Raw genomic sequence first — 25,123 nt, 5'->3', positions numbered from 1 at the left:
AATTTTGTAATATCTTAAATAGACCAACATATAATTGGAGGACACAGGATGTAATCTTTGCTTGTCATTTATTAGGAACTGATTTACACCACTATCTATCATGGAGACCAATACTCAACTAACTATCTCTATTTCTCACAGAACGGTTACCAACCTAGGACCGGTGATAGCGCCACCTATTGGTTAGATGAGCCAGCATCATTTATCACTTGATAACAAATTTAATGGAAGTTTTGTGCACAAAGGTGATGACTAAAGTGTCTTATTAGGAATTTTTGAATCTGACTTCTCTATGTGGTCGTGTACGGAAATTGTCTTTCTGGGGCGGGCGTCAGTTAAACTGCAGTACCGAAGAAAAACTGTAGGAGCAGTCTAAATGGGGCTTCTAGACCGGAACCCCGGCCCCTTGGACACCATAGTGTTAGCCATGGGTGGATTGGCCGTCTGGCAATTCTGGAAAATGCCAGAAGGGCCGGCCATCTTCTATTGGGATGGGCTGGTCGAAATTGACAATAAATAATTAATATATACACTGAACAAAAATATAAACACAACATGCAGCAATTTCAATGATTTTACTGAGTTACTGTTCATTTAAGGAAAATAGTCAATTTAAATAAATTCATTAGGCTCTAATTTATGGATTTCACATGACTGGGAATACAGATATGCATCTGTTGGTCACAGAGACCCCCCCCAAAAAAGGTCGGGGCTTGGATCAGAAAACCAGTCAGTATTTGGTGTGACCACCATTTGCCTCATGCACCGCAACACATCTCCTTCGTATACAGTTGATCAGGTTGTTGATTGTGGCCTGTGGAATGTTGATCTACTACTCTTCAATGGCTGTGTGAAGTTGCTGAATATTGACAGGAACTGGAACACTCTGTCGTACAAGTCGATCCAGAGCATCCCAAACATGCTCAATGGGTGACATGTCTGATGAGTATGCAGACCATGGAAGAACTAGGGCATTTTCAGCGTCTAGGAATTGTGTACAGATCTGTGTGACATGGGGCCGTGCATTATCATGCTGAAACATGAGGTGATGGCAGCAGATGAATGGCAGGACAATGGGCCTCAGGACACACCTACCCATTCAAGGATTTTTCTTTATTTTTACTATTTTCTACATTGTAGAATAATAGTGAAGACATAAACACTATGAAATAACACATATGGAATCATGTAGTGACCAAAAAAGTTTAACAAATCAAAATATATATTATATTTGAGATTCTTCAAAGTAGCCATCCTTTGCCTTGATTACAGCTTTGCACACTCTTGGCATTCTCTCAAAACAGGGGTGCCTGGTTAAAAGTTAATTTGTGGAATTTCTTTCCTTCTTAATGCGTTTGAGCCAATCAGTTGTGTTGTTACAAGGCAGGGGTGGTATACAGAAGATAGCCCTATTTGGTCAAATACCAAGTCCATATTATGGCAAGAACTGCTCAAATAATTAAAGAGAAACAACAGTCCATCGTTACTTTAAGATATGAAGGTCAGTCCATCCGGAAAATGTCAAGAACTTTTAAAGTTTCTAAAAGTGCAGTCGCAAAATCCAACTGCCATGTGTTTGTGAGACACAGAGAAGGTGAATGGAGCATCTCCACATGTGTGGTTCCCACCATGAAGCATGGAGGAGGAGGTGTGATGGTGTGGGGGGGTGTTTGCTGCTGACACTGTTAGTGATTTACTTAGATTTCAAGGTACACTTAACCAGCATGGCACCCACAACATTCTGCAGCGATACGCCATCACATCTGGTTTGCGCTTAGTGGAGCTATCATTTGTTTTTCAACAGGACAATGACCCAACACACCAGGCTATGTAGGGCTATTTGACCATGAAGGAGAGTAATGGAGTGCTGTATCAGATGACCTGGCCTCCACAATCACCCAGCCTCAACCCAGTTGAGATGGTTTGGGATGAGGATATTGACCTCATTCCGTCAGTAGAAGATGCCTGGTTACTCTTTAAAAGTGCTTTCCTCACCATCTTAAATAAGCATGCCCCATTAACAAAAATGTTGAACCAGGAACAGATATAGCCCGTGGTTCACTCCAGACCTGACTGCCCTTGACCAGCACAAAAACATCCTGTGGGGTAATAATGCAATAGCATCAAATAGCCCCCGCGATATACATCTTTTCAGGGAAGTCAGGAACCAATATACACAGGCAGTTAGTAAAGCAAAGGCTAGCATTTTCAAACAGAAATTTGCATCCTGCAGCACAAACTCCCAAAAAGTTCTGGGACACTGTAAAGTCCATGGAGAATAAGAGCACCTCCTCCCAGCTGCCCACTGCACTGAGGCTAGGAAACACTGTCACCACCAATAAATCCACAATAAATTACAAAAAAAAGTCTAGTCAGAACAGGTGTTTTCTGCCATCTAATGTTTGATATTAACACAACACTCTTTTATCAGGGTGGGGTGGGAAGACAGCTGAGCTTAAACCGAAAGTACATCTGTTCTTATTCAGGTTCCATTTTGAGAGGATAGAGAAAAAATCATCTTGAGAGAAGAAAACAATAAAGTAAGTTATCTCCTTCAAATGTTGATATTTGGTTCCGTTGAGAACCAAACACAATTTAACAATTTGTAAGTCGCTCTGGATAAGAGCTTCTGCTAAATAACTTAAATGTAAAATGTAAATGTAACATCACTAAATATCATTACATTTGTATGGTCTATTTTAGATTAATTCTGTGTTTAATTTAAGCAATAGCTGTTGATGTCAATAGCTGCAAATGCTATATAGCCCTAAATAGCATGATTAATGATATACAGCATGAGTGATAAAGAATGGTCACATTTCATTTGCTTTGCTAAACCTACTCTTTGTGGATTGACTTTGATAGCTACAGTAAATATTTTTTGTTATTAAATGGAGATCTCACCAATCATTGTCACGATAGCACATTGGTAACAGTCAGTGACAAAAATCACAGTTAAGCAGGGCTTGGTTAAAACCGGATGGGAGACCAAAGGTTAGCTGATGTGGATATAACGTTGAAGATCTAACGTTGTTTTAAAGGTACAAATTGAACATATTTTATACAAGGTTTGTCTGTGTTGTTAATACGCTCAATATGCCAGGTGACCTCACCTGGCTTAAATGGTGCCTCTAGAGACAAAACCTCTCTCATCGTCACTCAATGCCTAGGTTTTCCTCCGATGTACTCACATCCTACCATACCCTTGTCTGTCCATTATGCCTTGAATCTATTCTTCCGCGCCCAGAAATCTGCTCCTTTTACTCTCTGTTCCGAATGCACTAGACGACCAGTTCTTATAGCCTTTAGCTGTACCCTTATCCTACTCCAACTCTGTTCCTCTGGTGATGTAGAGGTTAACCCTTTCCAGAAACAAGTCTCTCACCGTTTCCGCTTGTTATAGACCCCCTTCAGCCCCCAGCTGTGCCCTGGACACCATATGTGAATTAATAACCCCCACATCTATCTTCAGAGTTCGTACTGTTAGGTGACCTAAACTGGGACATGCTTAACTTGTTATGGCTGCAGGGGCAGTATTGAGTAGCTTGGATGAAAGGTGCACAGAGGTGCCCATATTAAACGGCCTGCTCCTTAGTCCCAGTTGCTAATATATGCATATTATTATTCATATTGGATAGAAACCACTCTGAAGTTTCTAAAACTGTTTGAATTATGTCTGTGAGTATAACAGAACTCATATGGCAGGCAAAAACCTGAGAAGTTCCACTTCCTGTTTGAATTGTTTCTGAGGTGTCAGATTTTCAACCAAGCTCTCAATTGAAAATACAGAGAGATATAAATGAGTCTTCACTTCCTACGGCTTCCACTAGATGTCAACAGTCAACAGAACTTTGTCTGATGACTCTAATGTGAAGGGGGGCCGAAGGAGACAGGAATGAGTAATCACTTCCACGAACTGATCAGGCATTCACCATGCGCCTTCACATGAGTAGGACGTCCGTTCCATCGCTCTTCTGAAGTCAATCTAATTCTCCGGTTGGAACGTTATTCAGATGTATGTTAACAACATTCTAAAGATTGATTCAGTACATCGTTTGACATGTTTCTACTGACTGTTACGGAACATTTGGACATTTCGTCACGTTATAGTGGAGGCGCTTTCTGACTGTGGAATTGTTTACCGAAGGCGCGAACCAAAGTAGCTAATTGGACATAAATAACGGACATTATCGAACAAATCAAGCATTTATTGTGGACCTGGGATTCCTAGGACTGCATTCTGATGAAGTTCATCAAAGGTAAGGAAATATTTATCATGTATTTTCTGGTTTCTGTTGAGTCCAACATGGCGGCTAATTTGGCTATTGTTCTGAGCTCCGTCTCAGATTATTGCATGATTTTCTTTTTCCATAAAGTTTTTTTGAAATCTGACACAGCGGTTGCATTAAGGAGAGGTATATCTATAATTCCATGTGTATAACTTGTATTATCATCTACATTTATGATGAGTATTTCTGTTGAAACGATGTGGCTATGCACTATCACTGGATGTTTTTGGAACTAGTGAATGTAACGCGCCAATGTAAACTCAGATTTTTTGTTATAAATATGAACTTTATCAAACAAAACATGCATGTATTGTGTAACATGAAGTCCTATGAGTGTCATCTGATGAAGATAATCAAAGGTTAGTGATTCATTTTATCTCTATTTCTGCTTTTCTGACTGCTATCTTTCGCTGGAAAAAGGGCTGTGCTTATTGTAGTTTGATGGTGACCTAACATAATCGTTTGTAGTGCTTTCGCTGAAAAGCATATTTGAAATCGGACACTTTGGTGGAATTAACAACAATAATACATTTAAAATGATATAAGACACATGTACAGTGGGGCAAAAAAGTATTTAGTCAGCCACCAATTGTGCAAGTTCTCCCACTTAAAAAGATGAGAGAGGCCTGTAATTTTCATCATAGGTACACTTCAACTATGACAGACAAAATGAGAAAAAAAATCCAGAAATTCACATTGTAGGATTTTTAATGAATTTATTTGCAAATTATGGTGGAAAATAAGTATTTGGTCACCTACAAACAAGCAAGATTTCTGGCTCTCACAGACCTGTAACTTCTTCTTTAAGAGGCTCCTCTGTCCTCCACTCGTTACCTGTATTAATGGCACCTGTTTGAACTTGTTATCAGTATAAAAGACACCTGTCCACAACCTCAAACAGTCACACTCCAAACTCCACTATGGCCAAGACCAAAGAGCTGTCAAAGGACACCAGAAACAAAATTGTAGCCCTGCACCAGGCTGGGAAGACTGGATCTGCAATAGGTAAGCAGCTTGGTTTGAAGAAATCAACTGTGGGAGCAATTATTAGCAAATGGAAGACATACAAGACCACTGATAATCTCCCTCGATCTGGGGCTCCACGCAAGATCTCACCCCGTGGGGTCAAAATGATCACAAGAACGGTGAGCAAAAATCCCAGAACCACACGGGGGGACCTAGTGAATGACCTGCAGAGAGCTGGGACCAAAATAACAAAGCCTACCATCATTAACACACTACGCCGCCAGGGACTCAAATCCTGCAGTGCCAGACGTGTCCCCCTGCTTAAGCCAGTACATGTCCAGGCCCGTCTGAAGTTTACTAGAGAGCATTTGGATGATCCAGAAGAAGATTGGGAGAATGACATATGGTCAGATGAAACCAAAATAGAACTTTTTGGTAAAAACTCAACTCGTCGTGTTTGGAGGACAAAGAATGCTGAGTTGCATCCTAAGAACACTATACCTACTGTGAAGCATGGGGGTGGAAACATCATGCTTTGGGGCTGCTTTTCTGCAAAGGGACCAGGACGACTGATCCGTGTAAAGGAAAGAATGAATGGGGCCATGTATCGTGAGATTTTGAGTGAAAACCTCCTTCCATCAGCAAGGGCATTGAAGATGAAACGTGGCTGGGTCTTTCAGCATGACAATGATCCCAAACACACCGCCCGGGCAACGAAGGAGTGGCTTCGTAAGAAGCATTTCAAGGTCCTGGGGCCTGTTGCACAAAACTAGGATAAGGGATTAAGCCAGGATATCTTGGTGATCCTGGCTCAATTGATCCGTAATCCGGTTGCACTAAAGATGGATAGGGGGCAGGAGGATATGTTATGGTATAAATTACCATGGAGATTTATTCTGTGGAGCTAGCCTGCTCCAGACCAGGCTAAATTCCAGGATCTATTTAATCTCATCCCTAATGTCAGTCAGCAGTCACCACAAATGGAAACCAATAGTTATTTCACTGCTCACTATACATTGTTATCACATATAACTAGACCCACTGTTATTATTTAAACGTTTGTGATCATTAATTTCAATGATTTTGGATAAAAAATGATTTTTAGATGATGTTGCTATCATTAGATAATTTACAGTTTCCCATAGACTATAAGGCTATATATAAAATGATAGAATATTAGGGCCACAGAGGGGAAAAAAACACAAGTCATAATATTGTAACCAGTTGTTTTAAAGGAGGACAGTTGTTAAAATGACAGATGTGGGGCATTTCGTGAAATTGTACTTCAGTATGGTTTCATAAACAAAGACATGCTGATGTGCCAGAATATTAAGTATCACATTGTCATAAGTATCAAAACTGTAAAAACAATATGTAGCTTTTCTGCAGAAAGAACCAGCCTCATAAATTTATGACTTTATCCTTTTTCTTCAGTGTGGCCCTAGTACTCTGTCATATAAACAAATACACATTCCATATGAATATAAAAACACAATGTGTAACATTATGTTCCTTTATTGAATAAGGACAAAACAAAGCAGGTAAACCATCAGCTCCTTTCGAAACTGACGTCACAGTGACTCTACAAGATGGAAAGCACAGAATCCAAGCATATTATACAAAATGATACATACACATTCAAAGGTCTGTATATAACACACCCTGCATGTCTGCACACTAAAATAAATGCAGGACAAATCCATACACATCAACTGAACAGACAAATGAATGGATGCAGTAGCCTCCCTGCAGCCTTGTATTACACACAGTATACCGCACAAACATCATAAGAGGCCAAATTCGTCAAAAAACAAACCCAAAAAACCCCAAATTCCTCTGCCACCGCAGGACATATTTAACCAAAATTGAAAGCACACATACTAACTAAAATAATTCAACACATATTGGTCCCTCAGCAGCCGACCACTGTCGTCATCAGGGAAGATTGCCGGATTGTCCCAGTCCATGGCTGGTGGCACTCTGGGGGCCCTCTCCTTCCTCAGGCAGGCCACATTGTGGAGGACAGCACAAGCCACAGTAATATCACATGCCCTAACAGGGCTGACCCTTAATTTGTGAAGGCAGTGAAAGCGTGCCTTCAGGAGGCCAAAGGTCATTTCAACTCTGGCCCTGGTCCTGGCATGGGCATGGTTGTAGGCCTGCTGTGCTTCCTGGGGGTCTGTGAAAGGTGTCAGGAGAAAAGGCTGGCAGCCATACCCCCTGTCTCCCAGCAACACACCAGAGAATTCACCTGTCAACACAAAATCTCATCATTACTACCTCATAAACACAGTGATATTCTTGACACAGCCATGATGGTTATAAATAGGGGTTGTGTGGCTTACCTTGTGATAGGCACTGATAGATTTCAGAGGGCCGAAAGATTCTGGAGTCATGGACTGAGCCAGGCCATTTTGCCACAACATTGCTGATCACACAGTCAGCATTGCAGACCATCTGAAATCATAAGATGAGGAATATTACACCAATCAATGCACATCACTGGCAATGCAGAGTGTTCGTCAATGGACAATATCAAAAAGTTATGTTCACCTGAACATTAATGCTGTGAAAGGATTTCCTATTCACAAAATCGGCCTCATGGGCACCTGAGGGGGCTTTTATCCTTATGTGTGTGCAGTCCACTGCACCAATGACATTGGGGAAACCTGTCACACAAAGTAATGAGTATCCTACTATGTGTTAACAGTTGTCCTGTAATTTGTAGATCCTCTTACCTGCAATCCTATAGAACTCCTCTTTGATGTCACAGAGTCTTCTGTGGCCAGGGAAGGAGATGAAGACATCTGCTAATGCTTTGATAGCCAGACACACACTCCTTATTGTGCGGCAAATTGTGGCCTTGTTCAGCTGTTCTGCATCCCCCACTGAGTACAGGAAGGCTCCACTAGCAAAAAAGCGCAAGGCCACACAAACCATTTGCTCCACACTCAGTGCATGGCTCCGTGCAGTGCGGTGCTTAATCCTGGGACCCAGTAGTCTGCATAGATACCTGATGCCATCTGCAGAAAACCTGTATCTTTCATATAGATGGTCATCAGGGAAGGCCAGTGGGTCCAACCGGTCCCTGAAGACCCTTTCTCGCCTGAAGGCTCTCCTCAGCACAAGTGCTTCTTCATCCACCACATCTCGCACGAATGGGCATGCCATTGTCAGAGCAGAAAGGAACACACAATTTTGGGCCTTCATATAGGCTAGTGGCCACACCTGGTGCTGGGGGGGTGGGCAAAAGAGGGCGATGCCTTATAACGATGACTTGGTTGTACTGATTGCTGGGAAAATAAAAAAAACCTTAGAAAGATGCCACCGTCCTGTGTGCTCACAATAAGAGCTCATATGTCATGGCTCACTTGACTTTACGAGAATATACCTAATTTTTATTTTGAGCTGTGTCATCTTCTTGGAGCTGGGGGAGGAAAGAAAAATAATGATTAATACATTTGTGTTACAGTTAGCATACAGTGTACATTGAAGGCATATCTCACCTCCCTCTCAAGTTTTTTTATTTCAAGGTCCAGTTTCCTAATTGTCCTCTTTTTTATTTCGGACTCCAGTGCAAGATTTTCCATCTTTTTCTTCTTGTACTGAATGTCTATGTCTGCCAGTTCTATTTGGCGCCGGAGGTGGTTGCCATACAACTTTCTGATAGCTTGTGAGCTCTGTGAACACAATACAATTAGCGCAGCTGGAATTTGGCAGGATGTGGTGTCCTTTTATTAATACGCACTATGTTGCCAGGCTGGTTTTCCCACTGTATAGCATCTGGGTCCTGTAAAAGAAATTAGATTTTTTGATTTTGATGAGGACTCCTCACCATTGTAGAGTAAATAGTACTTTCACAGTCTTAACATGATACCTCATGCCTTCTGGAATCCAGAGAGATGGTCTCCTCCTCATCATCGTCTCCATCATGTGCTGTTGCTGCTGCACTGGGGCCTTCACCCTATCACATTTAATCGGATTCATATTGAAGCTAGTAGACAAGACATGCCAGGCCTACAGTATGCCTTTGATGGAGTACTCACTGGATCAGCATCGTCTGGTGCTTGTGCTGGTGGCTCTAACAGGAACACAGTGCTGCCAGACACTGCAAGGCAATAGGTAAACCAAAGTCAGACAGTCCAAATTGATTCAATATGAATGTGGTTGTATCCCATGTAGAGATGGAAGGACATACCTTGAATGAAGCGGGTGGCATCTTGGGAGGAACCTATGCTCGTCTCTTTCCCCCCAGGGATCCCCTCTAAGACGGGCCTGCCTTTATTTAGCTCCAAGGCCATGTCCTCTGCTGGGGTAAGGTCAGCCTTTGGTGACCCACCACCCGTGCCTTGTCTGTGGGTATTCTTTTTCACTGCTAAAACAGTACAGACAATGTGTGAGCAGGCACCTTCTGGGTACAATATATGCTTGTGCTTTGTTAAATATTAGTCAGGGACCATACCATTCTGCAGAATGTTCTTGTATTTGATTTTGACCTGCTGCCATGTCCGTTTTGGCCCGTTCATGTTTAATCTACACACACACACACACACACACACACACACACACACACACACATTTAATGGAGTCACACTGCAAAAAATTACTTGGTATTTTTGTCTTGTTTTCAGTAAAAATATCAAAAAATTTATCATAGCTTTATACAGTGTGATGGAGTTACTTTACACAATTTCACTCATATCTGCAGTGCATTTCAATTAAAAATTTAACCGTTTCATAATTACAGTACAACTGCATTTTTGGAGATGTGAATTAAATATTTGAATTGTAATTGTGATGTTTCAGCGGAGCGGTGAGTGTGTAATTGTGCACTACTTACGCATTCAGGCGGTCTGCAATACTTTGCCACGCTTTTTCTCTTTGCTTTATCACTGTGGCGGTGTTGCCTTTCTTCTTAATTATATCTTTTACCTCCTCGTATGCCTCCATGAGGATTTGTGCTTCCGACGGGGAAAAGTACGCGGCTCTAGTTGCCATGGTAAATCAGTTAATCTGTGATCTGTGGCGGGGTCTATTTGAGTGAGCCGTGAGCGCGCACCTATCCAGGATTGGTTTCACCTGGCTTAATGAATCCGTGTCTGCTCATCCTGGCTTGGTCTTTGTGCAACCAATTAAGCCTGGACGCACATGTTTTGGCTTCATTGAGCTCAGCTGAGTCATTTATCCCGGATGTCTTAATTCTACTTTTGTGCAACAGGCCCCTGGAGTGGCCTAGCCAGTCTCCAGATCTCAACCCCATAGAAAGTCTTTGGAGGGAGTTGAAAGTCCGTGTTGCCCAGCAACAGCCCAAAAACATCACTGCTCTAGAGGAGATCTGCATGGAGGAATGGGCCAAAATACCAGCAACAGTGTGTGAAACCCTTGTGAAGACTTACAGAAAACGTTTGACCTCTGTCATTGCCAACAAAGGGTATATAACAAAGTATTGAGATAAACTTTTGTTATTGACCAAATACTTATTTTCCACCATAATTTGCAAATAAATTCATTAAAAATCCTACAATGTGATTTTCTGGATTTTTTTTCTCATTTTGTCTGTCATAGTTGAAGTGTACCTATGATGAAAATTACAGGCCTCTCTCATCTTTTTAAGTCGGAGAACTTGCACAATTGGTGGCTGACTAAATACTTTTTTGCCCCACTGTATGTTTGAGGAATTGTAATTATGAGATTTCTGTTTTTTGAATTTGGCGCCCTGCACTTATGATATGACAGCAGCCACATATAGACAGGTGTGTGCCTTTCCAAATCATGTACAATCAATTAAACTTACCACAGGTGGACTCCAATCAAGTTGTAGAAACATCTCACGGATGATCAGTGGAAACAGGAAGTACCTGAGCTCAATTTCTAGTCTCATAGCAAAGGGTCTGAGTACTAATGCAAATAATGTATTTCTGCTTTGTATTTATAAAACATTTGCAATAATTCCTAAAAACATGTTTTTGCTTTGTCATTATGTGGTATTGTGATGAGGATTTTTATTTTATTTTATCGATTTATTTTAGAATAAGGCTGTAACGTAACAAAATGTGGAAAAAGTGTAGGGGTCTAAATACTTTCCGAATGCACTGTACAGTATATAGATTTGTGCATTCTCATGCAATTGGAACAGAGAAAATAGAGTACAGTATTTCAGATGAAAGGGATACTTCGGGATTTTGGCACTGAGGCCCTTTATCTACTTCCCCAGAGTCAGATGTACTCTTGGATACCACTTATGTCTCTCGGCAGGTAGCCTAGTGGTTAGAGTGTTGGGCCAGTAACTGAAAGGTTGCTAGATCAAATCCCTGGACTGCGAAGGTAAAAATCTGGTGGTCTGCCCCCGATCAAGGCAGTTCACCCACTGTTCCTAGGCTGTCATTGTAAATAAGTATTTGTTCTTAACTGACTTGCCTAGCTAAATAAAGGTTAAATCAATAAATGAAGGGAGGTAGTTTTGCAAGCCAATGCTAACTAGCATTAGCGCAATGGCTGGAAGTCTGTGTATCTACTAGCGGAGAGAGTGAATACATGGATGTTGAAGTAAGTGCTGCTACTTCAGTTCAGTTACTCAGTCTAACATTTTTTCAAAAAGGAAGTGAATCTGTTGTTCTTGGTTATCAGTAAATTGGCTGATAGTTGAAGTGCGAAAACAAAACAGGATTTCTGTCCATGTTTGTTTTTATTTGATGGGTATTTGTTTGCTCAAGGTAATATGTGTCGTTATTTTCTGTTTGGTTCTGATCCAGACATTGTGTCTCTGTAGTCTTTACAGTATGAGTTTTGATCCAGGAAGTGTGTATCACTCTTCATTGTGTGTTTTCTACTGTAGGTCTGATGAGAGAGGAGGGGAGTGGGGCACTGCCTCTAAAATGAGTCTCTCTGGGGACAGAGAGGAGGGGGGCACTGCCTCTAACATTAGTCTCTCTGGGGTACATGACACTAAAGCTACGAGGTAGGACATGTGTGTGTGTGTGTGTGTGTGTGTGTGTGTGTGTGTGTGTGTGTGTGTGTGTGTGTGTGTGTGTGTGTGTGTGTGTGTGTGTGTGTGTGTGTGTGTGTGTGTGTGTGTGTGTGTGTGTGTGTGTGTGTGTGTGTGTGTGTGTGTGTGTGTGTGTGTGTGTGTGTGTGTGTGTGTGTGTGTGCATAAGTGTGCAATTTAAAGAGTGACAAAATTGTTTCACATTTTCATAAGGCAAAATATATTAGAGACTGAAAGTATGTCTCTGTTGTGTTAAAGCCCCATCCATCAGGAGAGACCCAACTCCCCTGTATGCAGCTGTGTGTCCATGAAATGTGACCATGTGACCTACCTCTCACGTTTAAAGAGGGAAACCTTTCTAATGAAAAAAGGCAAGAAGCCAGTGGACTTGGTCCATGTCAATTTGGCCGAAATGTCAACTTGGTCAATTAGTCTACAACACTCTAACCCAGAACTCAAGTCTTGTGTAATTGGTCAGATGCTGGATTAAGTTTAGGGTCCATACGTGTTAAGAGAACAGATAGAACTATAAAAGTGAACTGGAACGAAGAGAGAGAAAATGCAACAAAATACCTCTGTGTTTTTTATATCTGAAGAATGAGAAGTTTTGTGCTTTTTTTCAGGGTTGAACATCAGAGACCAGCCTCCCCTGTACTCAGCTGTGTGTCCACGAAGAGTGATACATCTATGGATCCACCTATCATGTTCAGAGAAGGAGAAGTTTCCATTGAACAAAAGTGTGTTTTATTAATAGAACATAGAGTAGATAATGAACATGATATTTTCTATGTCATACTGATTGTCCTTTTTCTTGATGTTTCCTGCCAACCAGATGAGTCTCTGTGAGTACAACAAACTGACTGGTTTCTTTGTGCTTTTGACAGGTTAAAGCAGCAGAGACCAGCCTCCCCTGTACCCAGCTGCGTGTCCATGAAGAGTGACCTGTCTATGGAACCACCTCTCACATTTAAAGAGGGAAACATGTCTACTGTAGAAAGGTAAGAACCAATTGGTTGATGTTAATTTGGTCAAAGTGTAAACTTTGTCATTGTGTTAAAAACACTACTGATGTATTGTTGCTCATTGGAGTATTTTGCTACAGCTACTACTACCAAAGTTTTACTGTATTACAGTTGCTCTGGTCTCTTTGTATTTTTGTCAGGGTCCACCAGGAGAGACCAGCCATCACGGCACCCAGCTGTGTGTCGATGAAGAGTGACCAGTCTATGGATCCACCTTTTAGGTTCAGAGATGGAGTTGTTTCCATTGAACAAATGTGAGATATCATTGTTTTACAGATTCATGTAATGATATGCTGACAGTACGAGTCTTGACCACATCACATCGTTGCAATTATTTCATGCATACCCTCTTATGTATTATTGCTTCTGTGTGCATGCTGAATGTAAGCTCATGTTTTGTCCACAGAGACCAACAGGAGATATCAGAATCAGAGATTCTCAGTGGTCAGTCTCCACAGACTCATCAAACAGACGTGTCCTCCATATTCAGTGTATGTGGTCCTATTATATACATTTTGTAAAGTTGATTGGTCAGTCATTCATGAATTTGTCATGTGAAATGTGTGATTTGATTCTGATATGAACTTCTTCAGTTTGTCTATTTCAGTTGCTTGAGCAGAATATCGTGACATTAGTGAAGAAAGAGCTGAAGAGGTTCAAGACAATGCTGAGTTCAGATCTCCCTGAAGGCTTTGAGAGTCTGTTATAGGAATTAGTTTCCTGTATGTTCGTTAACCAATTTAATTATAACAAAGCAAACACTCTGTCCATTTCTAAGAATTTGTAAGATTCTTATTTGCATAAAATAGACAAAGACCAGTGTCCAAATGAATCAATAGCTTTATTCTCGAGAGAGCTCTACTCAAAATACCATTGTACATTAGTTTATATACCACACATAGCGTCATGGCGTCCTAAATGTCCCTCCTTCTCTCCGACAAGAACAAAGCTGATTCAAAAGTCCATTCCAACACACTAACGCACATACATTACACACTATATCTGGATTATCTCCTGAAGTCTCACCACACTTTATTACCACTTAGCTGACAGTTCCAGTCCCCCCCAGATAAGGAAAATCTGGAGGGGCTCTCGCTGTCTTATTTTATCTCCACAGAGTTATAGCTGGGTAGGTTCAAACATAGGTTAATGATCTACTTTGCTTTCTTTCGGTATATACATACATTCCTCTCTTCCACAGTGGTTATCATTTTTAATTACCCCTTGTCCATGCTACATAACCTCTAATCCTAAGGGGTAAGTTTCTGGGTAGAATCATTTAATCCTTTATCTTAAACCTTGATAACATATCTTAACAGAGTCAGAGGGAGGGTGAGGAAGTGGTGGATTCTGAAGATGAGAAGCAGGAGTGCAGTGCCAGAGAGGGGGCTCTGAAGAGTACACTTCACGTCGTGAGGAACATAAACCAGAAGGAGCTTGCCGACACACTGGAGAAAAGTAAGAGCTGTATGCCTTTACTGTTGATTGCTCCATTACGGGTATGTAGAAAAGCTGTACACAGCATTATAACTCAATTATGTGTTGTGTGCATTAATTTAACTTATAAAGAAAACATTTGTGCATTTATACAGGCAGTTAAGAGGGGTTATGATTACATTTGACTCATTTATAACACAATCCTATGTAGACCTGTCATCTCGATAAGTTGACTTGGCATTTGAAAGAGGAGACTCAAGGCCATGCTGGGCCAAAGTAACAAATTTCATCCGGAATTTTTCTGGATGCATGCATTTACATTCAATATGCAAGATAGAAGAGAAAGTTACATCTTAGATGCAAGGGCGTAGTAGCAAATGCATAGTAGAAAAGGATGTTTCTTCATTCAAGTTCGTATACACATTCTCAATTATGTATATGCATCATTACAAATGCTGGCTGATAAGAAGCTGATACAACTTTCAATTAAACAATGAGAAGAACAGTGAGACTTATTGTCTCCTGACCGCTCCTGTCTCAGCCTCCAGTATTTATGCTGCAGTAGTTTATGTGTCGGGGGGCTAGGGTCAGTTGGTTACCTGGAGTACTTCTCCTGTCTTATCCAGTGTCCTGTGTGAATTTAAGTATGCTCTCTCTAATTCTCTCGTTCTCTTTTTCTCTCTGAGAACCTGAGCCCTAGGACCATACGTCAGGACTACCGGGCATGATGACACCTTGCTGTCCCCAGTCCACCTGGCCTTGCTGCTATTCCAGTTTCAACTGTTCTGCCTGCGGTTACGGAACCCCTACCTGTCCCAGACCTGCTGTTTTCAACTCTTAATGATCGGCTATGAAAAGCCAACTGAGATTTATTCCTGATTATTATTTGACCATGCTTGTCATTTATGAACATTTAGAAAATCTTGGCTCTCTCTAATTTTCTCCTTCTCTCTTTCTTTCTCTCGGAGGACCTGGGCCCTAGGACCATGCGTCGGGACTGCCGCCCGTGGTGACTCCTTGCTGTCCCCAGTCCGCCTGGCCTTGCTGCTATTCCAGTTTCAGCTGTTCTGCCTGCGGTTATGGAACCGCCACCTGTCCCAGACCTGTTGTTTTTCAACTCTTGATGATCGGCTATGAAAAGCCAACTGAAAATTATTCATGATTATTATTTGACCATGCTTGTCACTTATGAACATTTTTGAACATCTTGGCATAGTTCTGTTATAATCTCCACCCGGCACAGCCAGAAGAGGACTGGCCACCCCTCATAGCCTGGTTCCTCTCTAGGTTTCTTCCTAGGTTTTGGCCTTTCTAGGGAGTTTTTCCTAGCCACCGTGCTTCTACACCTGCATTACTAGCTGTTTGGGGTTTTAGGCTGGGTGTCTGTACAGCACTTCGAGATATTAGCTGATGTACGAAGGGCTATATAAAATAAAATTGATTGATTGATTGATTGAGAGTTCTGCGACTTCTATCTCATTGGTGTCCGGACACTGAGTTTGTGCCAGTTTGTCACGAGGCCTCTGAGAACTGTGTCCTGTGTGATCTGAAGTACAGAGTGATGGAAAACACTTGTATATTTCAGACCTTTTAACGTTAGATATGTGTAAGCATTAAGCAGGTTACTTAATGTATGCAAAGACACTGTATGTGGGTGATTCCTCACGGGCTGTGATTTTTTGGGTTGGTCATGAAATGTAATCCATAGAATGGTCCTTTGGAGGAAGGATTGTTGACATATATTTGACATTTGTATTTAAAAGCATATTTGAGAAAGAATTAATCAAAGTTGGCGTATTTATGACATTTTGGCCCTACCCAGGAGCATTGCAATACACCATAACTGTTGATCTATATGTGGCACAAAATGTCATTTGAAACATCATTGTGTGCTCTAAAATGAGTAAAACATTTCATTATGCAAGATGTAAATGTACATTTATTATATGATTTTGGGAAGTGTGAAAATTCAAATATACCCCCTTCAATTCTTCTCATATTTTAATATGTTGTTCTGTGGACTGTGTTTAACTGACACAGAAAGTTACAGAGTGGGATCTCTGGGATTTGTTTTGTTTTGACCAAATATATGTATGTCGAACTCCATTCTTCCAATTTTGAATATCCTCTGTGCTTCTTGTTTATTCAGGTGAGCTTGCTTTGATTTGCCAACGGGAACTCAAATCTAATCTAAAGACGAAATATCAAAGTGTATTTGAGGGTATTGCTAAGCAAGGGAACCCAACACTTCTCAATAAGATCTACACAGAGCTCTACATCACAGAGGGTGGAAATGGAGAGGTCAATAATGAACATGAGGTCAGACAGATAGAGACAACAACCAGGAAACAAACAAGACCAGAGACTCCAATCAAATGTAATGACATCTTCAAACCCTTACCTGGACAAGACTCACCTATCAGAACTGTGCTGACAAAGGGAGTTGCCGGCATTGGAAAAACAGTCTCTGTGCAGAAGTTCATTCTGGACTGGGCTGAAGGAAAAGCAAATCAGGATGTCCAATTCGTATTTTCACTTCCTTTTCGGGAGCTGAATTTGATGAAAGGGGAAAAACACAGTTTGTTTGAACTTCTCGATCACTTCTCAATGGAAACAAAAGAATCAAGAATCTCCAACTACGACAAGTACAAAGTTCTGTTCATATTTGATGGTCTGGATGAGTGCCGACTGCCCCTAGACTTCAAGAGGAACAAGAGCTGTTGTGATGTCACAGAGTCGACCTCAGTGGATGTGCTGCTGACAAACCTCATCAAGGGAAATCTGCTGCCTTCTGCTCTTCTCTGGATAACTACTCGACCTGCAGCAGCCAATCAGATCCCTTCAGGATGTGTTGACCAGGTTACAGAGGTGCGAGGGTTTAATGATCCACAAAAAGAGGAGTTCTTTAGAAAGAGATTTAGTGATAAGAACTTGGCCAATAGAATCATCTCACACATGAAGTCATCAAGGAGCCTCTATATCATGTGCCACATACCAGTCTTCTGTTGGATCTCTGCCACAGTTTTGGAGAAAATGGGTGAAGAAGGGAGAGAGTTGCCCCAGACTCTAACTGAGATGTGCACACACTTCCTGGTATTTCAGACCAAACAGACGAATGAAAAGTATCTTGCGAAAGAAGAGACATGTCCACACTGGAATAAAACAAGCATTCTGTCACTGGGAAAACTGGCTTTTCAACAGCTTGTGAAAGGCAATCTAATTTTCTATGAAGAAGACCTGAAAGAGTGTGGCATTGATGTCAGGGAAGCCTCAGTGTACTCAGGAGTGTGTACACAGATCTTCAGAGAGGAATGTGGGCTGTACCAGGTCAAGGTGTTCTGCTTTGTGCATCTGAGCATTCAGGAGTTTCTGGCTGCTGTATATGTGTTTCTCAGATTCAGCAATGACAATGAGAATTTAATAGCCAAACCACAGTTCATCTTCAAAACATTTCTGTTCAGAAACATACCTGCAATTGACTTCCACAAGAGTGCTGTGGATAAAGCCTTGGAGAGTGAGGGTGGACACCTTGATCTTTTCCTCCGCTTCCTTCTGGGCCTCTCACTGGAGTCAAATCATAAGCATTTACGAGGTCTACTGACAAAGACACGAAGCAGCCCACAGAGCCATGAACAAACAGTCATGTACATCAAGGAGAAGATCAGGGAGAATCCCTCTCCAGAGAGGTGCATCAATCTGTTCCACTGTCTGAAAGAACTGAATGACCATTCTCTAGTGGAGGAGATCCAAAGTTACCTGAGCTCAGGAAATGTCTCCAGTGAAAAACTCTCACCTGCACTGTGGTCAGCTCTGGCCTTTGTGTTGATGACTTCAGAAGAGGAGCTGGAGGTGTTTGACCTGAAGAAATACTCCAAATCAGAGGAAGGTCTTCTGAGGTTGCTGCCAGTTGTCAAAGCCTCCAGAGCAGCTCTGTGAGTACATATTGTAGAATGGCATTTAAGTGTTAATCATTAAATATTCCATTTAGAACAAAATATGCACTATTGAACAACGTATGGAATAATACATTGATGTTCGCATCAGTATAACAAGAAGACCATACAATTCTAGGAGACGGAGGATGAATCTATATGTCGAGAGAATAAACCAAATACCATTCTTCTTCTGCACTACTCATGTTAAATGAACACTGTCTATGTGAAATCATGATGATCTCTCCGTCAGGCTGTCAGACTGCGGAGTCACAGAGGAAGGTTGTGCTTCTCTGGCCTCAGCTCTGAAGTCAAACCCCTCACACCTGAGAGAGCTGGATCTGAGTAACAATGACCTGAATGATTCAGGAGTGAAGATGCTCTCTGCTGGACTGCAGGATCCACAATGTAAACTGGAGACTCTGAGGTCAGTATTCCTATTTTTAGTCAACATGTGATAACTGTTCACTGGATCCACATGTGTTTACCAGGCTTACATTTTTTATTTGTCTCTATGCGCCAGCATTTTGGATTTAAGATATTAGGCAACAGTACAGAATAACACTTTTTATTTTAGAGGAATTTCAGGCATATCTATCTTACCATTTAGACATAAAATAACTTTTTTATGTACTGTATCTCCCCCCCATTTGGGGTATGTCTCTATAAGCTTGGCACATCTAGCCACTGGGATTTTTGCCCATTCTTCAAGGCAAAACTGCTCCAGCTCCTTCAAGTTGGATGGGTTCCGCTGGTGAACAGCAATCTTTAAGTCATACCACAGATTCTCAATTGGGATTGAAGTCTGGGCTTTGACTAGGCCATTCCAAAACATTTAAACGTTTCCCCTTAAACCGCTTGAGTGTTGCTTTAGCAGTATGCTTAGGGTTATTGTCATGCTGGAAGGTGAACCTCCGTCCCAGTCTCAAATCTCTGGAAGACTGAAACAGGTTTCCCTGAAGACTTTCTCTGTATTTAGCGCCATCCATCATTCCTTCAATTCTGACTAGTTTCCCAGTCCCTGCCAATGAAAAACATCCCCACAGCATGATGCTGCCACCATGCTTCACTGTGAGGATGGTGTTCTTGGGGTGATGAGAGGTGTTGGGTTCGCGCCAGACATAGTGTTTTCCTTGATGGCCAAAAAGCTCAATTTTAGTTTCATCTGACCAGAGTACCTTCTTCCATATGCTTGGGGAGTCTCCCACATGCCCACACAACACCAAACATGTTTGCTTATTTTTTCTTTAAGCAATGGCTTTTTTCTGGCCACTCTTCCATAAAGCCCAGCTCTGTGGAGTGTACGGCTTAAAGTGGTCCTATGGACACATACTCCAATCTCCGCTGTGGAGCTTGTTTGGAGAGCTCCTTGGTCTTCATGGTGCCACTTGCTTGGTGATGCCCCTTGCTTAGTGGTGTTGCAGACTCTGGGGCCTTTCAGAACAGGTGTATATATACTGAGATCATGTGACACTTAAATAAAGTCCACCTGTGTGCAATTGAACTGAATATGTGACTTCTTGAAGGTAATTGGTTGCACCAGATCTTATTTAGGGGCTTCATAGCAAAGGGGTTGAATACATATGCACGTACCCAAATGCAGAACAAATTCTAGAAAACGTACAGTATTATATAGAGCCCTTATTGCATGGAACTTCCTTCCATCTCATGCTGCTCAAATAAACAGCAAACCTGGTTTCAAAAAACAGATAAAGCAACACCTCGCGGCACAACGCCTCTCCCCTATTTGACCTAGATAGTTTGTGTGTATGCATTGATATGTTGGCTACGTGTGCCTTTAAAAAAAATTGATGTAGTTCTGTTCTTGTCTAATCATGTTCTGTATTATGTCATTCTGTATTATGTTTCATGTTTTGTGTGAACTCCAGGAAGAGTAGCAGCTGCTGCTGCTGCTTTTTGCATTACATGAAATCCAAATAAAAATCTATTTAAATTACAGGTTGTAATGCCACAAAATAGGAAAAACGCCAAGGGGGATGAATACTTTTGCAAGGCTCTGTACAGTATGACTTCTTCAAATGGGCAGACTAGATACATAGAGTGCTTTCATTGCTAAATGGTAAAACAGATATGTATGGTAACACCGTCAAATAAAAGGTGACATTCTGTACTGTCGCCTCGTATTAAACTTTTTATCTCAAATTCAAAATTCTGGAGTACAGAGCCACATTTAAAATGTTAGCTTCACTGTCCAAATCCATATGGTGTGGACTGTTTACTCCAGGGCTGCCCAACCCTCTTCCTGGAGATCTACCGTCCTGTGGGTTTTCAGTCCAACCCTAATTTAACACACCTGATTCTACGTATTAGCTGCGCAACAAGACCTTAGCTGAATCAGATATGCTAAATTAGGGTTGGACTGAACCTACAGGACAGTAGATCTCCAGGAAGAGGGTTTGGCAGCCCTGGTTTACTCAATACAATCTAAATCTGATACCTCACCTTCTTTCTTTTGACTGATACTGCTTTTTAAACTAGTCTGGTCAGTCTACTCAAATATTTGTAATATACATTTTTCTCTCTACAAGTAATACTTCAATAATTGTACATTTTTAATAACGATACATCCATATATTAATAGATATGGAAGGTTTAGGGACAGTGATATATCTGAAAAGGTTGAAAACAATATAATGCCACTTCACCACCAAAAAATACCAAAGTGATTTTGAAACGATTTAAACTATTTGCAGGCTGTCAGGCTGTCTGGTCACGGAGAAAGGCTGTGCTTCTCTGGTCTCAGCTCTGAGGTTAAACCCCTCACACCTGAGAGAGCTGGACCTGAGCTACAATCACCCAGGAGACTCAGGAGTCAGACTGCTCTCTGCTCGACTGGAGGATCCACACTGCAGACTGGAGAAACTCAAGTAGGTAGAGGATTTATGTCAATCCATGTTCATATCAGACATGTTTGAGTTATCAGGCTAGTTATCATAATTTACTGTAAGCCAAAGATTCTTACCACCACTTCGAAGCAGTTATATGTTGACCGTGTGTGTGTCAGTGTGTGTGTGTGTGTGTGTGTATTTGCGTGCACGTGTATCACTCAATGACTGTCTGTTCTTCTGCTCACTCCTACAGTGTGGAACATGGTGGAGAACACACAATGAAACCTGGGCTTAGAAAATGTGAGTGTTGACTGTTGTGAAGAATATGCCTATAAATGAGTCTTTGTTTTTTATCGCTTTGGTGCAATTTTCACAAGTATGTGGTACATTTTCACAACTCTCAAACTCTACAAAACTCAAAACAGGTCATCAAGAAGGAAGGTGTTTCAAAACTCCAAGCACAGTTCAATTGACAACACAGAATCATATTCACTTTTACACCAAACTTAATCAGTGTTTCACCTAGAAATACATGTTTCACATTGCAATACATGTTCATATAAAGTAATTGCCTTTCACAATTAAATGTGCACATTACTTTTAATATGATTCTCTTCTCTTTTGTTAAAATACATTTTACTATTACTTAACCCGACTGCTCTTAATTGATGATCACTTAAACGTTTGGTAAACCTATAGATTTTACATGGGCAGTGCAAGTGTATTGCCTAATGTGAAAACAGTGTAATGTAATGATATGTACACTACTGAAGCATACTACATTCAAAGGGCAATTTTTAAACATGTATCTTACATTTTGTTCTATTGGATTAACTGGTTGTTAAAATAACTCAATTGAGAGGATATCATTATGTTATGTTTTGGTGATTAAACCAATGTACTCATTATATTTCACAGTACATTTATATTTTGGATCAATTGTTGTGTGGTGAAAGATGTCTACAACAAAATTAATGGACATTGAAAGGTTTTGAATGTAAGACCGCCTTTGTTTCAAGTGTTACTAGTTTAGTCATTGAGAGTGAGAAAAATGTGTTTGTGTAACATTAGAAATGTGTATGTGTTCATGTGTGCAACCATGTTTGAGTGTGTGTAATTACTGGGAATAAGTGTGTTTTACATTACCATACAGTATAACATGTGATCATTCAACACGTCTCAAGTTACCTTGACTGTGCCTTTTTAATACCTAGAAACATCAACTTTAAATGTATGGATAAGTGAAAAGTGAGTGAACATTCGAATGTGAATGATGATCATTTGTAATATTGTGTCTTGTTCCCATCCTTCAGATGCGTTTGAGCTCACACTGGACCCAAACACAGTACACAGAAACCTCTCTTGGTCTGAGGTGAATAGAAAGTTGACATGTGGGAATGGGAGTCAGCCGTATCCTGATCACCCAGAGAGATTTCAGGACCATCCACAGGTGCTGTGTAGAGAGGGTCTGTCTGGGCGCTGTTACTGGGAGGTAGAGTGGAGTGGGAAATGGGCTATAATAGGAGTTGTATATAAAGGAATCAGCAGGAGAGGACAACATAATGACTGTGTGCTTGGAGCCAATGACAAGTCCTGGTGTCTGTTCTGCTCTGATAAAGGTTACACTGCCAAGCACAATAATGAGAGAACTGTCACCTCCTCCGGCTCCCACAGAGTAGGAGTATATCTGGACTGGGTGGCCGGCACGCTGTCCTTCTACATGTATGGTATCTCCTCTGATACACTGATCCACCTGCACACATTCCACACCACATTCACTGAGCCCCTGTATCCTGGGTTTGGGGTCAGTTGGTCCAAATCCTCAGTTTCTCTGTGTTAGATAGCCTCCTGAAGTCACACTCCTATTGAAACACAACTGGGTGACATGATGGGTTATGCTTCACTCAAATCTAAAAAATAAATAAAGCCCCTTTGTGAAAAAAACCCTAATTCTGATTGGCTGGGCCTTGCTCCCCAGTGGGTGGGCCTATGCCCTCCCTCCAGGCCCACTGTTAGCTGTGCCCCTGCCCAGTCATGTGAAATCCATAGGGCTTATGAATTTATTTCGGATGATTTCCTTTTCATCTGTATCTCAGTAAAATCATTGAAATTGTTGCATGTTGTGTTTTTATTTTTTTTGTATATATAGTATATATTTTTGGGAATTTGTATGATATGTTACGAATCTAATTCGTACAATATGTTGCGAATTTGTTGTGCTTACGATCCCGGACTGCATCTTTAACAGATGATTATTAGATATGTAAATAGATGACAGAATTTGTTTGTTGACCGTAGCATGTTTGTAAAATTGTTGACGCAACAATCCTGCTTCTGTGTGAACTCAATTACACTGAATGTAATGTAATTGTCACAGACTAATGAGGTTAATAAAACAGATGAAAGAAGAGATGTTTAAAATGTTTAATTTATTTGATAAGAATATGCATTTAAATTAATGGAGATGTGTAACTACAGTACCAGTCAAAAGTTTGGACACACCTACTCATTCAAGGACATTTCTTTATTTTTACTATTTTAGACATTGTGGAATAATAGTGAAGACATCAAAACTATGAAATGACACATATGGAATCATGTAGTAGCCAAAAAGGTGTTAAACAAATCCAAATATATTTTAGATTTGAGATTCTTCAAAGTAGCCACTCTTTGCCTTGATGACAGCTTTGCACAGTCTTGGCATTCTCTCAACCAGCTTCACAAGGAGTGCTTTTCCAACAGTCTTGAAGGAGTTCCCACTCTGCGGTCCAACTCATCCCAAACCATCTCAAATTAGTTGATGTCAGGTGACTGTGGAGGCCAAGTCATCTGATGCAGCACTCCATCACTCTCCTTGGTCAAATAGCTCTTACACAGCCTGGAGGTGTGTTTTGGGTCATTGTCCTGTTGAAAAACAAATGATAGTACCACTAAGCACAAACCAGATGGGATGGCGTAGCGCTGCAGAATGCTGTGGTAGCCATGTTGGTTAAGTGTGCCTTGAATTCTAAATAAATCACAGACAGTGTCACCAACAAAGCACCCCTACACCATCACACCTCCTCCTCCATGTTTCACGGTAGGAACTACACATGCGAAGATCATCCATTCACCTGCTCTGCGTCTCACAAAGACACGGCGGTTGGAACAAAAATCTCAAATTTGGACTCATCAGACCAAAGGACAGATTGCCACCGGTCAAATGTCGCTTGCTCATGTTTCTTGGCTTTAGCAAGTCCTTTCTTCTTATTGGTGTCCTTTGGTAGTGGTTTCTTTGCAGCAATTCAACCATGAAGGGCTGATTCACACAGTCTCCTCTGAACAGTTGATGTTGAGATGTGCCTGTTACTTGAACTCTGTGAAGCATTTAACTTTAATTAACTTTTCCTCTGCAGCAGATGTAACTCTGGGTCTTCCTTTCTTGTGGCGTTCCTCATGAGAGACAGTTTCATCATAGCCCTTGATGGATTTTGCGATGCACTTGAAGAAACTTTCAAAGTTCTTGAAATGTTCCACTTTGACTGGCCTTCATGTCTAAGTAATGATGGACTGTCGTTTCTCTTTGCTTATTTGAGCTGTTCTTGCCATAATATGGATTTGGATTTGGTCTTTTACCAAATAGGGCTATCTTCTGTATACCACC

At 41.1% G+C, this 25,123-nt stretch overlaps 2 protein-coding genes across 4 annotated transcripts; one reads left to right on the top strand and one right to left on the bottom strand.

The window, feature by feature from the left end:
* The first annotated feature begins 2,474 nt into the window (after nucleotides 1-2,474).
* Nucleotides 2,475-23,890, top strand: LOC139554517 (NLR family CARD domain-containing protein 3-like). 2 transcript variants are annotated; one of them, XM_071367371.1, is made up of 13 exons: nucleotides 2,475-2,540; nucleotides 12,091-12,213; nucleotides 12,864-12,977; nucleotides 13,125-13,238; nucleotides 13,403-13,516; nucleotides 13,669-13,753; nucleotides 13,870-13,964; nucleotides 14,584-14,720; nucleotides 16,849-18,631; nucleotides 18,885-19,058; nucleotides 21,346-21,519; nucleotides 21,734-21,780; nucleotides 22,794-23,890. In XM_071367371.1, exons 2-13 carry the CDS (start codon nucleotides 12,131-12,133, stop codon nucleotides 23,318-23,320), a joined length of 3,447 nt encoding a protein of 1,148 aa, XP_071223472.1. In that variant the 5' UTR covers nucleotides 2,475-2,540; nucleotides 12,091-12,130; the 3' UTR covers nucleotides 23,321-23,890. The 2 variants fall into 2 exon arrangements, with proteins under 2 accessions (XP_071223472.1, XP_071223471.1); XM_071367370.1 differs by lacking the exon at nucleotides 13,870-13,964 and having other exon boundaries at nucleotides 14,582-14,720.
* On the bottom strand, nucleotides 6,376-11,246 carry LOC139554518 (putative nuclease HARBI1). Of its 2 annotated transcripts, XM_071367372.1 has the most exons (10): nucleotides 9,718-11,246; nucleotides 9,454-9,630; nucleotides 9,302-9,363; nucleotides 9,133-9,219; nucleotides 8,762-9,045; nucleotides 8,647-8,682; nucleotides 7,994-8,548; nucleotides 7,809-7,924; nucleotides 7,601-7,712; nucleotides 6,376-7,506 (listed from the first exon to the last, which is right to left on the bottom strand). In XM_071367372.1, the coding sequence occupies exons 7-10, from the start codon at nucleotides 8,463-8,465 to the stop codon at nucleotides 7,136-7,138; spliced, it is 1,071 nt and encodes a 356-aa protein (XP_071223473.1). In that variant the 5' UTR covers nucleotides 8,466-8,548; nucleotides 8,647-8,682; nucleotides 8,762-9,045; nucleotides 9,133-9,219; nucleotides 9,302-9,363; nucleotides 9,454-9,630; nucleotides 9,718-11,246; the 3' UTR covers nucleotides 6,376-7,135. The 2 variants fall into 2 exon arrangements, with proteins under 2 accessions (XP_071223473.1, XP_071223474.1); XM_071367373.1 differs by having other exon boundaries at nucleotides 7,994-8,935; nucleotides 9,004-9,045.
* Nucleotides 23,891-25,123: the final 1,233 nt, after the last annotated feature.

Source organism: Salvelinus alpinus, chromosome 26, assembly GCF_045679555.1.
Source record: "Salvelinus alpinus chromosome 26, SLU_Salpinus.1, whole genome shotgun sequence".
Taxonomy (NCBI): Eukaryota; Metazoa; Chordata; class Actinopteri; order Salmoniformes; family Salmonidae; genus Salvelinus; species Salvelinus alpinus.
This window is presented reverse-complemented; position numbering and strand designations above follow the sequence as displayed.

Bases quoted from the DNA above. Each gene is read 5' to 3' on its own strand.
- LOC139554518 (XM_071367372.1), bottom strand. From the start codon at position 8,465: ATGAAGGCCCAAAATTGTGTGTTCCTTTCTGCTCTGACAATGGCATGC. The intron at 7,925-7,993 runs GTAAGAGGATCT...TTTGTGTGACAG, and splicing joins GGAGTTCTATAGGATTGCAG to GTTTCCCCAATGTCATTGGT. The intron at 7,713-7,808 runs GTGAACATAACT...TTATGATTTCAG, and splicing joins TTCACAGCATTAATGTTCAG to ATGGTCTGCAATGCTGACTG.
- LOC139554517 (XM_071367371.1), top strand. From the start codon at position 12,131: ATGAGTCTCTCTGGGGACAGAGAGGAGGGGGGCACTGCCTCTAACATT. The intron at 12,978-13,124 runs GTGTGTTTTATT...TGCTTTTGACAG, and splicing joins GAAGTTTCCATTGAACAAAA to GTTAAAGCAGCAGAGACCAG. The intron at 19,059-21,345 runs GTCAGTATTCCT...AACTATTTGCAG, and splicing joins TGTAAACTGGAGACTCTGAG to GCTGTCAGGCTGTCTGGTCA.